This window comes from Sesamum indicum, linkage group LG6, assembly GCF_000512975.1.
Source record: "Sesamum indicum cultivar Zhongzhi No. 13 linkage group LG6, S_indicum_v1.0, whole genome shotgun sequence".
Taxonomy (NCBI): Eukaryota; Viridiplantae; Streptophyta; class Magnoliopsida; order Lamiales; family Pedaliaceae; genus Sesamum; species Sesamum indicum.
Window position 1 is genome coordinate 1,301,763 of NC_026150.1, and position 14,371 is coordinate 1,316,133.

The window sequence follows — 14,371 nt, forward strand, 5'->3', positions numbered from 1 at the left end:
GAGTATGTGTGTAAATAGTAAAAGTGTAGTTATGGAGTTGATGACAATGGTCCTAGTGTTGATTAACAGAGAGAGGGAGAGGGTGTTGGTCTCAAATTGCCAGCTCAACCTTAACCAAAATGTTTCTTACCAGGTTGTCCCAACTACACCAATTGTTTCTGGGTAGGCCATTATGATAAAATACACCCTTTATTTCATTTTCTTATTTTATTTTATACAAATGCATTCGAACAAGAACAAGACAAAGAGATCAGAAACTACTATAGAAGTAGACGTATGTATGCTATTACATCCATCAAATTCAAATTTATAATTTTTTGATTATGATATTTCAATCTTATTAATCGAGAAAGGCATGACTGACGATCTATTCTAATTAATTAAGTAGATATAAAATCTAGAAAGCAGTGGGGTATACATTGAGTGGGGCTTGGTTGATTAAATTTGCATAAACAAATTAAATGGTAATTAATAGGTGATTAATTGAGTGGGAATTGGGAGATTAAATACAAATTGAGGGAGTTGATGTATAGTGATGGATGGATCCACATATGTGGACTGGACCACAATTGTGAAGTAAACAACCAACTTTTAATTGTAATCAATTTCAGCTTCCAATTTATTTCGGACTGCTCTGCTGTTACTACTATGCACATCTATATCATTCATTCATCAACAACAATTAATGTTAGCTTCTATATATATATATATATATTATATATCCATAATTATAAAACTATCAATATATTATTATTGTAATATTCAATGCACAATATTTCTAAATCAATCAACAAATTTCAAGTAAATAAAAAGCCCTTAACTCATCACTCAAGTTAAGGATCATTGCGAATGAGGTCTACCTCAACTAACGAAATCATAAAAGTTATGGGTTCAAACCTCACTATATATATGAAATATTGTTCTACTACATAATAGATGTCGTTTAAATTTTATTTATCTGATATTTATTGATCATTTTAACTATTAAAAAATAAAAATAAAGGGTCAAGAATCATTGCCGTTGGTAGCTTGAACAGTATTAATTTGCAATAAATGAATAATATAATTGCATAACTCATTCAGGAATAGGATCAAGAAGAAAAAGGGAACCAACGGCAAAACGGATCGTCGACAGCAGGGTTCGAACCTGCGCGGGCGAAGCCCAACAGATTTCAAGTCTGTCTCCTTAACCACTCGGACATATCGACCTTTTTGCAACGTTTAGATCTAGTCTTCTTCCTATCCAATTATTTTTCAATATGATAACAATTCACATAGAAAGAGTTAACAACAGCACATGCTGCAAACAAACATTCCTATTACACTAAAGTTGTAACTCCTCACTCTAATTGTCAACTTGTAACGCTTATTTCCACTAATAGTCTTAAAATTATAATGTTGTCTAACCTAAAGAATGAGTTGTCTGAGTATTTTCTTAGCGATAGTCTTTTATGGTCAAGTTAATACTAATTCTGAAAGAGGTGCTTAAAGTTTTCCTGACAATAGCCTTTCGTATTTACTCGCTCTCAGCACCGAGATGAAGCATTATTTTTTTGACGCCAACCCTTCGACCCTTAACATGTACACGTCATATATATAAATTTTTTATTAAATAAAATATATGATGTTATCTTTATACACGTGACATCTATATCTTAAATAAGATAGAAGATGCAACATGATTTAAAATAGAAATTTCAATTCAAAAAATTTTACAGAATTACACGTTATCATAATTTCCTTCTTTTTGGAAAGCAATTAACTAAGATTACCTATGATTTGCATTATTTGATAATTAGTTTTCAAGTACAAAAATTTGAGGTTAATTGGAATTCATAGTCCACATCAGAATTAGGGTGGACCATGTCATAATACAAATCTATATTAGACTAATTTTGTAATGTCTAAAATTACCAGGGACCATAATTGCAATAAAATTATAATTTGAGCCTCAAAGAAGAAAGAATTACCAGCATATAAAAACCACTGCTCGCTTCTACAGCAGTAAAAGGGTAATACGGGTGAAAACATGGATTCGCCCACGGAGGAAGAAAAACCTTGCACAACGGAGGACAAAACGCAGAGGACAAAGCGAATTTCCGAGGTTCTTTGCACACCGGAGTCCCAAGTGAAGAAGACGAAGAGAATTTCGAAGGTATTCTCTTGATTTTCTATGTTACATTGTTTGAAGTTGTAGCAAAGAAATCTTTGTGTCTTACTGAATTAACCTAATATTTTGGTATATATGTGTTGCGCCGTGGAGAAAATCGGCGGTATTTATGTGTGTTCTTAATTTCGTTGTGATTGATATCCGGGGAAACGTTTTGTGTATGCATCCTGCTGATTTGTTTCTCTCACTTTTTCCCGTTTCTGGTTCGTGGGATTTTGTTTCTGATAATTGGGGTTTCGTTATTTGCCAATTTTCTATTGATGCAACGAATTTTTCAGGAGAAAAACCCAGATTTTATGTTATGTACAATCTGAACATTTGCATGTATACTTGCTTGAACTAATGAGCAGGAATAGAGACGGTATGATTTCTGTTTTAAGTGTTTTTTCTTTTTCTTTTTTTTTTTTGGTTGTTTGAAAATATTTTTTTCCCCTTTTTCTACAATTAAAGTGTCTGTATCCTTTTTCCCGGGGAGAAAAAACTTATATTCAAGCACTTGATTTGATTCCGTGTAGCCTAATTGTCTTGACCTAACTCTTATCTGATTTTGTTTCAGCGATCTCCTGTTCTGAAGAACACAATCGATACATGGGCTGCTCAATGCAAAGAATGCTGCAAATGGAGAGTAATACCAACCCAAGAAGAGTATGAAGAAATTAGAAGAAAATTCACGGAGGACCCCTTCACTTGCAATAAGAAACACAACGTGTCCTGCGATGATCCGTCTGATCTTGAGTATGGCGGTGAGCGCATATGGGTTATTGACAAGCCAAATATCCCCAAAACCCCCATTGGTTTCCAGAGGGGGCTAGTTTTGAGAAAGGATTACTCGAAGATGGATTGCTATTATGTGACTCCAAATGGCAAGAAGCTCAGGGCCTCCACTGAAGTTGCTGCATTCTTGGGGGAGCACCCGGAGTACAAGGATGTTTCTGAAGCAGATTTTAGTTTCAGTACTCCAAGGATCATGGCTGACACTCTTCCACAAAATGTGGCTGGTAAGAAGGGATCAAGTGGTCAGGTTGATTGAGAACTAAACTGCTGGTTGAAAGGGTTGTTTATGTATTAAATTATCTTCTTATGCTAGTTTTATACCTTTATTCATTATTTTTGTAAGGACCTTTCAGCTGGTGCCTGTGATTTAATAAATGAAAGTTCATTGCCGAAATTGTTTTGCCCAAGGATAAAAAAGACACAATAATAAATTCCGTTTATATATACGATCTATATGCAAACACAAACTTTATTTTTCTTCAGTATACTTCAACAGGGTTACCCGTAAGAAGAAACAAGGAAATAAAGGTGTTCAAATTATTGGAATAGAAACCCATGAATCAAGAAATAGCTGATTTATACATGATATTGTAGTTAAAATGTGAAGATTATGGATTGTCAATAAATTTGTCGTGGCTACTGAACCAATCAAGTAATATTCTTTTCAAGTGAGAAGATGCAAAGTTGATCATATACAGATGGAAATATAATTGTCAGGATACTGAACACCATTATACAATCCTGCGCAAGTCACTATGAGTCTCAAATGCTTAGAGTAGTTTTGATGCATTACTAGCCCAAAAAACTAAGTCTCTCAAAATGGAAGTTTACATTTCAATGAGAAACAAAGTTTTAAGAATGACATATATTCTTCCAACGTAAGCAACATAATATTGATGTTAACTCTGTATAAGTGCTAGAGTGTAATTAAGAGTCTTCTGCTCTTAAGAGCTCACAGAATATGTTCCTTTGTCGGTCACCTTTTCTCCCAGGCATATGCACATGGGTTTGTAGACACGCAGATTTAGATGCAAAATAGAGTAGCCAGGATCCACTTACAATTTGACAGCAAAAGTTTCTCTGTAGTCTGGCTAACTATTATTGTTGAGCTTCCACTTGAAGGCCTGAATTCCTGTGGCCAGATGTAATGTCTCCTTCATGATGCGTGTGCTGGATCCTTGTTATCTTCAATTTTTATCTGATCATTCAACATTCTTCTAAGTGTCAATGTGAACAGATTACTACTGTAATATTGAATGTCTCTTGTAACGTTGTTAAGCATTCTAAATGTAGAAGCATTTGATTTTTCAATTCACATATTTCTTACCGATGTTAGAATGCACAATTTACAGAAATGAACAGCACTAAGGTATTGAAAGAGATGAGTGTCAATTTCAGGAGACCACTAGTGGTTTTGATGCATCAATACGCCATAAATGTCTAGATTGTCATCTGTTTGGAGGTGCATATGCATTGTCAGTGTCTTGTATAGACAATGGCAGGCACTTTATGGTTCTTTGAGTTAGGGAAATAGTTTTGATTACTTTAAATAACTTATATCCATTAACCTGACTTGTGCTCAAATTTCATTGTATCTGAATTCTTAACATGCCAAAGACAGCAGTCCCAGAGAAGGGATATAGAGTTGACAAGCAATAAGCCTTTGAAGCATGGTTGGAGGCTTTGGTCTTAAAAACTGAAGGGAGTCTTTGTTTTCATGGTAACTGGAAATAAAAGAATAGCTGAACATTTGTAATCGTGTTTTTCAAAATTATACTAATAACTGTTAGGTGGGGGTACCTCTTACCTGCAAACTGCTTCTATCTGGCCATCTGAGGACTGTTACACTAGCAAGACTCAAAGTTTCAGCTGCCTTTTTTGGATACAACATTGGAGTTTGGATTGATTTACTAACATTCTGCAGGAAAAAATGGTGCGGAATTGACTTGTGATTATTTTGCATATCTAGCTAACCTCACTTTTGAACATTGTGAAACCTAATATAGCTATCCTTCTAGGAGCTTCAGGTGATTGTACTGAGAGGCTTTCTTCAAAGTGTATAAAAGCATGAGTTGCTTGTATGGAGGTAAGCTGATTATTCTTGTAAACCTTGGTTTGATCTAAATTCCCCAAATAAGAAGTCCTTGTTCAATTTCAAGTTCTCTTTCAATTGAACTCCACTTCTATTTACAGTTTTCATTTTTAACTAATCTTGGATATTCAAGTCTTATTATGGGATATAATCTCTTTGCCATGCCCTGTTCACATCTCTTGTATTTTCGATCTTTTCTTGTTGAAATTCACTTGCATTAGTAACTATTTGCATGCTGGATGCAGTTTGGCTTTCCGACTCAAATAATGTATCTGTTTCTTATCCGAGGAGGTAGATGGGTACCATTTGAGAATGGTACCAATCCTAGAAGGTATGAAGAGATTACCAGCATGCATGTAAAGAACCCATACTTGAAAAGTTCAAGCAAAACCTCTCTGTTCGTGCAAGAGCAACGGTGATCGTCTGGGGAAAGATATCTCTGAATTGAGTTGTTGGTCCGAGCTGGAAGATACTTGCGGCAATTGAATTGAACTGACCCCTCATTCCTGAAGAGCAATGCTGAATAACAAATCAGCGTTTTCTCATACTATTGTTTCTATTCATAGAATGCTTGCTCCAATGGAGAAACCAATGATGACTGCATACACAAAGAACTCAATATCTTACCGTATGTTTAGGGTCTTCATTTTAAGTAAATTTCATCATTTTTATTAAGGTTTCTTGAATTAGTTTGCAATTTGCATTTGTCTTCCACACAGAAGGAATCTCAGTATGCAGGGAGGTGTAACTTATTATCAACACCTTGTTCATTTGTTACGATTAAAAAAATAAATAATTTTTAAGATAATATTTAAAATAAGAGAAAGAGAAAAAATATTAATTATAAATAAATCACTATTTAAAAAAATACTTTTCACTATTTGCAAATAATGGGAGATATATGGAAGTTAGTGAGTAGAAAAAAGAAAAAAAAAAAAAACGTAAAGAAATAAGGGAGACATCAAAAAGTTGCTCTCACTTAATATATAGTATGGATATTGTGGTGCCACCCCACCCGACCCCCCACCCTTGATAATTTGAGACTTTGTTGAAGAAGAAACTCAAAGAATCATTCCAACTTGAGCGAAGAGACTATTAAACTCTGAAGCTTGTTTGTGGGGATATATATTGAATTTTACATGCAGGGCAACGACATATCTCAATACTGTGATTATTTGTAACTGAAATTGCTTGTTAAAATGCTTTTATTTTAACTAAGGTGACATTAATGTCGAAATTGCTGTGGCTTTCAAGATTGTATATAATTTTCTTATGAATGCACAGAATTGGACACATACATTTTGATATGGGCATCAATAATGCCTACAAGACTCTTTCAAAACCTTTTCTATCTTAGTTTTCATCACCAATATAAATTAAATATTGGAGAAAAGAGAATCATAAAAGTAGTAAAAGCGAGAGACAATCAGTTGGATTGCAAGAAAATAATAATAAGTACTAGTTATGCAAACACACTGAATATGTACATTTTTATTATTTTTATGTAATTATATAAAACAAATAAGATAAATATAATAAGTAACCCGTCACAACTGAAATTATTTAAGATATTTTTTTTATAAATTTTAAATGTGCACAAATAAAATATTTTATAAAAATTAAAAAAATGTAATTTATCTAATGGTAAATAGGGTATTTAGATTAATATACATTACCGTACTGAAGGAAAACGTATACGTATGTAGACGTATCAAAATCTACGATTTGCAGTTGGGATGTGAGAATAATTTGGTATGGTGAGTACATAGGTAGTGTATAAACCTCGGCGAGTACGGAGACTGCTGGTTGAGGGAAGGGGAGAAATTTCAAGACGCTGATATGGAGGAGGGCCAGCAATCTAAAAGGGTACTCTTTTGATCTTTTCTTTTTTCTTTTCTCTTGGTAAATCTGTGGAATTTCTTGTGATTTTAGTCCTCTTTTGTTTGTTTCTTTTTGTTGTGCCGTTCTAGGTGTTTGACGAAATGATTGCTCATTTAGTTTTCTACCTGAATTTTAGTGTAAATCAGTTGTTTTCTTTCTTTTTTATGAAATGGGCACTTCCAACTACTCTATTTTTCAATAAAATCCAATGAATCTGATTTCTGCTGCTCTGGTCAATTCCATTTTTGTCTCATTTTTCATCAATGTCTAGTTGTTTGATGAAATGCGCCACAGGCCCACTTTATTCTTGGAACTTATTTTACAGAATTCCACGAATCTAACACTTTTCTGTCTGTCCATATCTTTTTCTTTCTTTTCTTGGTTTACTGAACAATCTCAAGACCTTGGATCAAAACGATGTATTTCTCGGTTGCTTTAAGCTAAATTCTTAGTTTCAGTTGATAAAAATTATGTTTGATCAATGCGTTTCTTGTAACAGCATTCGGTAAATACTAGCAATTTCATTGACATATGGAGTGTGCAATGTGGGGAATGCTTCAAATGGAGGGTGATACCAACTCAAGAAGAGTTTGAAGAAATCAGAAGCACATTTGCAGAAGACCCCTTTGTTTGCAGCAAGAAACCTGGCATTTCCTGCGATGATCCGGCTGATATAGAGTACGATGACTCCAGGACTTGGGTCATCGACAAGCCCAACCTTCCCAAATGCCCTGCCGGTTTCAGGAGGAAATTGGTTATGCGGAAAGATTTCTCCAAAATGGACTGCTATTACGACAGCCCAAATGGGAAAAGACTTAGGTCCTTGGCTGAAGTTGCCAGGTTCTTGGACAAGTATCCTGAGTACAAGGAGGACGTCTTAGTCTCAGATTTCAGCTTCACTCCTCCAAAGATCATGGAGGATACTATTCCTCCCGATTTAGTGAAGAAGGCGTGATTTAACAGGAATTGGTTATGGGTGTGTCTGCTTCCATTTATTGCTGTTGTAAATCGTTCCCCCTTTGTCTTACAGAAGAACTGTATACATTTTAACTTAGAAATAACTAAGACATCAGGTTCCATTTGATATATGGCATTGACTATTTCTGAAGGACAAGTTGTTTCTGCATCGTAAGTTCTTCAATTCCTAACCTTTGCAAAACTTTGTACAATGTCAATATTATATGTCAATTGCACAAGACTGAACCCTGTATTTCGTGGTGGCCCAGAGAATAGGGGATGAGTGTCTATTGTGACATAGAAAACAGAAATGGTTAAATGGCTGAACAAACTGAAGAATTATGTATTGCTATTGGCTTGAATATCAAGGTATAGCATCCACCGAAAATATTTCTAAGCAACAATGTACTATTTCGGTAAAGTTAGAGATACATGAGATAAATGAAATAACAAAAGATTTAGAAAGAAAAAAGAGAAACAAAATTCGAATGAAAATTTTACAATCATGGCACGATAATAAAGATCAATATTAGTTAACAGCAAAGTTCGAGCACGTCTCTCATCTATAATTGGATACTTGCAGATGAAAAATGCGAAAGTGGTATAACTGCACAAGCCAACTTTGTGAACTCATAAAGCTCCAACATCTGAAACTACTTTTCTCGTTAGTCTCAGCATATCACCAGGAGGGAAAGCGTGTGATATGGCTTTAACTTGACCAACATTACCATCAATGAGTTGGAATGGTGGAAGAAAATATGTGACACTAAAGTCTCCATTCGCCATGATTAGCAAACGTCCTGCTGGATCTCAAAATCAATTTCATCTGAGGCTAAATGCCAGGAATCAGCAAAAAGTACCTGCAAATTTCATTGACAAACTAGGGATGAAAACATATACACAACCTTGTAACAGTATACTGAGATGATACATAACCAATACATGAAACTTTCTCAGATTGACAAATATTTCTGGTTGTGAAACGACAAACTCTACCTGAAGCTTTCAAAAATGCCAATTAAATATGCAAGTTTATGTGTGATTGGCAAAGTTCGGTGTTCTAGGTCCTAGTATAGTTTGGAGATTGGAGACCACACATGTTTTAGTACACTTTTCCTCCATCTCAGTTATATGGTATAGGAAGTTAGTGTTCAGACAGAGCCAAACACACATCCAAGAAGTATGTAGAATGCTGTAACATAGTCATAGTTATATAAAATCTGAAGCACAACTTATCTTCTATGTGCATTTTTATATACTTTAAGGAAAAACATAAACCAGGATGCTTACTACCTAATAGCTTTAAGAAAAACTCAGTGTTCATTTTGGAGCGTCTTTTAATAGTAATAGAAACCAAATAGGAAATTCTGACCGGACTCATACTCACAAATGGTGGCATGTAGGACTTCCTACAATGTACTAAAAGCCAATTGAGCTCATTTTATAGAGAACTTATCAGCATGCTTAAGAACTATTTTAAGTTTAAAAGAGATGAAAATTAAAATACATATAGCCTACGCTTCACGAATAGGAATGACGAGTCCTGGAGTCTTGCTTGCATCTTTATTATTCATTCCAATTTCAATTAGATAATTTTATTAGCCAAATATTTTGAACATCCTTTTTCCTTCATGCACAAACTGTAGAAGCAGAATATATCAAGAACAAATTGTTACAGAGGAAATAGTTAAAGTGCCTAACTCTTATAGGCTTTCTGATGTCTTGCTCCCCCTTGAGAATAATATAACTTTACTTTTCCATATAAATTTATTAGAGAAATATACTTTTTTAGGTTTCGCAGCCTAGCAATAAATTAGTTGTGCACGAATGAAATGTCTAAGAGAGGCAACCGTATACTAGACATGACTTTTTTGCTGCATGTTTCAATACAAAAAATTTGCACACATGCACAAAGCACAACTATACACACATTCACATAGAGACAAAGCAAAAAATTTATATATATATAGAGAGAGAGAGAGACAGAAATTACAGTGAGTCTACTGGGTCTTCTTCTCCTTGTGTTAATGCAATGGAATCTTGCTCCGTACCTTCTCATCAATTATGCTGTACTGCACCAGAGCTATTTTATATGCTGCGTTCAGCTTGTCATCAATTTGATCTTGGTACTTTTCATATAATATAGGCAGTGACAGACAAAGAAGAACACCTGTTTTAATGATGCCAAAATAAAATTATCAACCAAGCAGAAAAGGCAAGAATAGCATTACACAAAATGTAGACTTACCAATGTAGACCAGTGTAAGAAAGTCGAATAAACTACCAATGCAGGAAACAACCGACAAGCCTACAGCAAGCTACAAAGAAAACCCAAGTATTACCCCCTCCATCAGTCGTGCATAATCATATTGGTGAAACATCAATCAGGAGGGCAACACAACTATACACCTGAAAAAAGAGTCTCAAGTTTCCACCGATTGCTATATCGTGTGCAATTGACAATGCATAATTTACCCAGACCCGTGTCTCATCAGCAGCCATCAGAACAATCTCTTCAGTAACCTCAAGATTAGGGATAGGTGGGAGAGGTCTAAAGCCATTCAAACATTTCACACGTTCAGATTTCATAAATAATCAATAAACTACAAATCAGAACACCAAACTGAGTAAAAAGTGAAGGAAGCCAAAGAGCAAATCCTCATATATTTCAATAAAAAACCACCAAGTAACTTTGAGAGTAAGACTCAAAATAATGATTAGCCAATTAAGTTGTGCTAACAACGTAGCATAATAACAATTGAATGACCAAACACTAGGTCATAAGCATACCAAGCATATGAATACGGGTATCTTTATGCATTTACCTATTGAGAATTGCTGCAGATTTAGCCCAAAAAAACAAGATTATGACCAGTAAGAACAAAACATTCGATATGAAGGATATTAAATTGTATCCAGCTCTCACGAATAGGAACCATAGAGCAGTTGAAACAACAAACACAGTGAGGCTCTGGTGCCATTTCTTCCACAACAAGACGTCAGCAACTGCATTCACGAGAAGGGGAAAAAAATCATCAACACTACTGAAGTTAAAAATTCAAAAAAAGAAAAGAAGAAGAAGAAGAAAGGAAAACACACTATAATGTGCATGCCATTAACGATTCAATGGAAATGGATCAACAATCGCATTGGACGGGCAGCTACTTTGGCGCACGCATGATCTTGATGAGTATGTGGATTGTAATCAGAATAACAAGAGTGAGTGTATATAAAATACCTTCACCACCGCCAAGCGCGGTATGAACAGAGAACTGAACAGGTTCTCCCATGGCGATCAGAATCTCCGGTAGCTGAAACGGAAAGTACGATAGGGACGGCCGAGAATGGTGGGAGAGAGAGAGAGATTTGAAGAGGGAGATGATGGAAAATTTAGCAATTTTACTATGAAGTAGAAAAGCAAGTGCGATTTTTATTTACTAATAATCAGATCTACAGCTTAAAAAGTTGGTTCTGCTTCAATGTGTCAGAGTAAAATAAATTATTTCGATATCCTTAATTAATTACAAAAACAAAATATTTATATATAGACATTAGGAATTGATTTATATTTAGTTGGATTAAAATTTATTTGATTTTTTATTTAATCTAATACTAATATTTAGCTTAAGCAAAACTTCAACTAGATGTAAACAAGAAAGTGTGAAAAGACAGATTGAAACATTGCTTGTTAAGAAGCAATTGTTAATTTGTTATAACAACTCTGCAGTTGCGTTTGGTGAGCTCAACTAACTTCTGGGGGTGGTTCAGATATTTGCATGCATGTCATGTGTAAATTTCAACAGACTTTTTTTAAATTTAGCATAATGACAAATCCCCTATATTTAATCTAAAAACCAAACGTCCAATGCCTTGTTGATGCGACCACTCTATTACCTGAAAAAGGAATTCTTAACAAGAATTCAGTAGGCATCTGAAACCAGCTTGCCAGTGTATTACATTTACTGTGTCATGTTCAATTCAATTCAAAACATACCGTTAGAGCTGGAGCACTACAAACATAAAAGACTACAGTGTTGGAGTTTCTGAATACAAGATTATGCAAAGCTACAAGATAATGTATTTGCCAATTGACAGGGATGATAATGATTCTAAACCAAACACTAGTTAATTTCCTTGATCATTGTTCGTGCAAAGAGAAAAGTGCCAATAGCCCACTTTTAATTCCAAGCAACTACACAGAGATTCCGGATATGAGCACAAGATGATACTCAATCGCCTCTAAGTTTCCCCATTATCTGAGTCTCCATCCTCATCTGACGATTGTTCCTTCTGATGCTCATCACCACCTGTAGATGGTTTGCTCTTTTTTTCTTTCTTCCTCTGCTTTTTCTTCTGACGTTTTGAGCGCTTTTTTGCTGTCCGCTCCTCCGCAGCTTTTAATCTCTCTTCCCTTCTCTGGTTGAATTCAGCTATTTCTTTCCTTTTCTGGTAGTCAGCATCCATCCTTGCAAGCCTATCTTGTTCTTTCCGTCTCATTTGACGATACTGTCACCATAACACCCCCATGAGAAATTCTAAAGTTCAACTCCACAGACAGCTAACACATCAGCCACATTATTAAGTTAACAAAAGAGGGGGTCTACATAAACTGTTCTTGAGAGATGTAAACTTTTTCAAAACGGCCGTACATGGCATACACTGAAAACATGAAAAATGACTGAGTAGACGTAGTACTTAACTTGGTTATGCAAACACTGACGGGGTAATAAATAGAAAATTGAAAGAAATAGTTGTATTCTTGTCCTTGCTCCTCTCAGAGTAGGAGCTCAGCTCAGCCTACAATAAACAGATGAACGAAAAATGACAGACCCATGTATGTAACTCCTACCAGGGGCGTGGCCCAGTCTTCCATGAGATTAAAACATGAACAGCTTAAAGGACAAAGAAAAACTGAACTTCAATCTCCACATAAAGTTCAAAATATAATTTTAACAGAACTCATTTTTATTTGATAAAGCATGGACCAAGTGCTCTTGTGTAGTATATGGCACTGCTGAATTAATTCAAATCCTTTAGATTCATAGATCGATTCCGGTGCTCATAAATCAATCTGTAAATTTTACATTCAGTAAGGAATTAAGTTCCATACGCATTCTCCATAGCCTTACATCAATACTTACTCAGGCATAAGTGTTTTGCAGTTCCGAGTTGATTAATGAAAGCGTAAATCATTAGTATTTCAATAAATAACTGTTATGTCCCGGCGCTTCATAGACAGACTGTATATCAACGGATGCCATGATACTTGTAGTAAAATGTAGAGAGGAACGATAACAGAAAAATCGAGAGAAATATAATGCAGAGATTGAGAGAAAGAATTATTAGAAGAGGACGGACACGAGAAGATAGAGAAATCAGTTGATGAGACAGTAGAATTCTGATTAACTGCTTGGTTAGGATTTACACACTATTCCACTATATATAAAGCTACCATCAGGTCCATCACTAATCTCCACAATGAAAGGAAAACGCGAATGAGAAAATACTAAACCAATGTAACAACTTTGATGGGTATCACGCTTCTTCTGTTTCTTACTATCACTCCTATTTTGTTTTCATCAAACTCCAAATATATCCCTTGCCGAATGCTTGGGTCATGACAATAGCCTAGAGGAACAAAACAGAGGAGCATCAAGGCCGCTAGTCCCAGGAGAACTTTAGCAAATGAACACCAAAACAGAGATCAGGTTCCCAACAGCTGTGATAATCAATAGTTTAAGTCAAACCAATTTCAAGACTGATCAGACATCAGTTGACACATCTGTCTCCTGAGTAACTAAAATACAATGAGAACATTACCGACATATAAGCCTTATAGTTCCAAGAAATAGGGAACAAATATGCTTCTGTCCACATATGAATTGATTCTCTTCAAGGAACATACAAATATAGCCCCAAGACTAGAGATGCAATAGTGTGATGCATTTGGATCTCATGACTGATCTTTCAAATCTGTGTTTAAGTCTCTGAAAGTAACAAGAGAAACCACCACAATTTATTATTCTTATGCAAGAGTAACGCTCCACCTCCTCCACCAATCACAAGAAATAATAACTTCCATCACATTTTTTTAAACACATATAAACCCAAAACAATGAACAACAATCTAGTGCATTTCACAGTTCCTCGTCCACAATTGCTTGAAAATTTTGTCCCGAACAAAACAAGAAGGTGCCAAAGATGTATTCACAAACATTGCCTTCTTATCAGCCTGTCCACTGGCGGTAAAGCAAAGTCGACCATAAAATGTCCAACAAAAAATAATAGTCACCATAAAACTTCAATTTATATGTCACATAGTACTCCATACCTGATGAAAGTCACCGGAACCCGACCCGGCAGAACTGCCAGAGGTGTTGCTAACGCGAACTGGAACACATTCAATAATTCGTCGGAGCTTAATCTCGAGGTCCTCGTCCTCGGGGTTGGCAGCAGGCGGCTTGTACTCTACTAGGGCGGTAGATGAAGAAGAAGAA

The 14,371-nt window shown here is 35.4% G+C and overlaps 4 protein-coding genes and 1 non-coding gene across 5 annotated transcripts; 2 read left to right on the forward strand and 3 right to left on the reverse strand.

Annotated features, from left to right (window-relative positions):
- Positions 1,127-1,208, reverse strand: TRNAS-UGA. Its single transcript has one exon. It is a non-coding gene; the product is annotated as a tRNA-Ser (tRNA).
- LOC105163217 (methyl-CpG-binding domain-containing protein 4-like) lies at positions 1,991-3,357 on the forward strand. Its single transcript, XM_011081481.2, has 2 exons — positions 1,991-2,155; positions 2,727-3,357. The coding sequence occupies exons 1-2, from the start codon at positions 2,030-2,032 to the stop codon at positions 3,198-3,200; spliced, it is 600 nt and encodes a 199-aa protein (XP_011079783.1). The 5' UTR covers positions 1,991-2,029; the 3' UTR covers positions 3,201-3,357.
- LOC105163218 (methyl-CpG-binding domain-containing protein 4-like) lies at positions 6,659-8,067 on the forward strand. Its single transcript, XM_011081482.2, has 2 exons — positions 6,659-6,902; positions 7,417-8,067. The coding sequence occupies exons 1-2, from the start codon at positions 6,876-6,878 to the stop codon at positions 7,870-7,872; spliced, it is 483 nt and encodes a 160-aa protein (XP_011079784.1). The 5' UTR covers positions 6,659-6,875; the 3' UTR covers positions 7,873-8,067.
- Positions 8,205-11,363, reverse strand: LOC105163357 (reticulon-like protein B11). The gene is made up of 6 exons (XM_011081669.2): positions 11,113-11,363; positions 10,700-10,880; positions 10,284-10,425; positions 10,123-10,192; positions 9,868-10,044; positions 8,205-8,734 (listed from the first exon to the last, which is right to left on the reverse strand). Exons 1-5 carry the CDS (start codon positions 11,162-11,164, stop codon positions 9,899-9,901), a joined length of 591 nt encoding a protein of 196 aa, XP_011079971.2. The 5' UTR covers positions 11,165-11,363; the 3' UTR covers positions 8,205-8,734; positions 9,868-9,898.
- LOC105163358 (PRKR-interacting protein 1) lies at positions 11,748-14,371 on the reverse strand (the record flags this gene model as incomplete). The annotated part of the gene is given in 2 exon segments (XM_011081670.2): positions 11,748-12,380; positions 14,206-14,371. Coding segments are annotated over 2 exon segments (433 nt in total), but the record flags the coding sequence as incomplete, so codon positions are not given.

Bases quoted from the DNA above. Each gene is read 5' to 3' on its own strand.
- LOC105163218 (XM_011081482.2), top strand. From the start codon at position 6,876: ATGGAGGAGGGCCAGCAATCTAAAAGG. The intron at 6,903-7,416 runs GTACTCTTTTGA...TTCTTGTAACAG, and splicing joins AGGGCCAGCAATCTAAAAGG to CATTCGGTAAATACTAGCAA.
- LOC105163357 (XM_011081669.2), bottom strand. From the start codon at position 11,164: ATGGGAGAACCTGTTCAGTTCTCTGTTCATACCGCGCTTGGCGGTGGT. The intron at 10,426-10,699 runs GTAAATGCATAA...GAATGGCTTTAG, and splicing joins TCTGCAGCAATTCTCAATAG to ACCTCTCCCACCTATCCCTA. The intron at 10,045-10,122 runs GTAAGTCTACAT...TCATTAAAACAG, and splicing joins TCTTACACTGGTCTACATTG to GTGTTCTTCTTTGTCTGTCA.
- LOC105163217 (XM_011081481.2), top strand. From the start codon at position 2,030: ATGGATTCGCCCACGGAGGAAGAAAAACCTTGCACAACGGAGGACAAA. The intron at 2,156-2,726 runs GTATTCTCTTGA...ATTTTGTTTCAG, and splicing joins AGACGAAGAGAATTTCGAAG to CGATCTCCTGTTCTGAAGAA.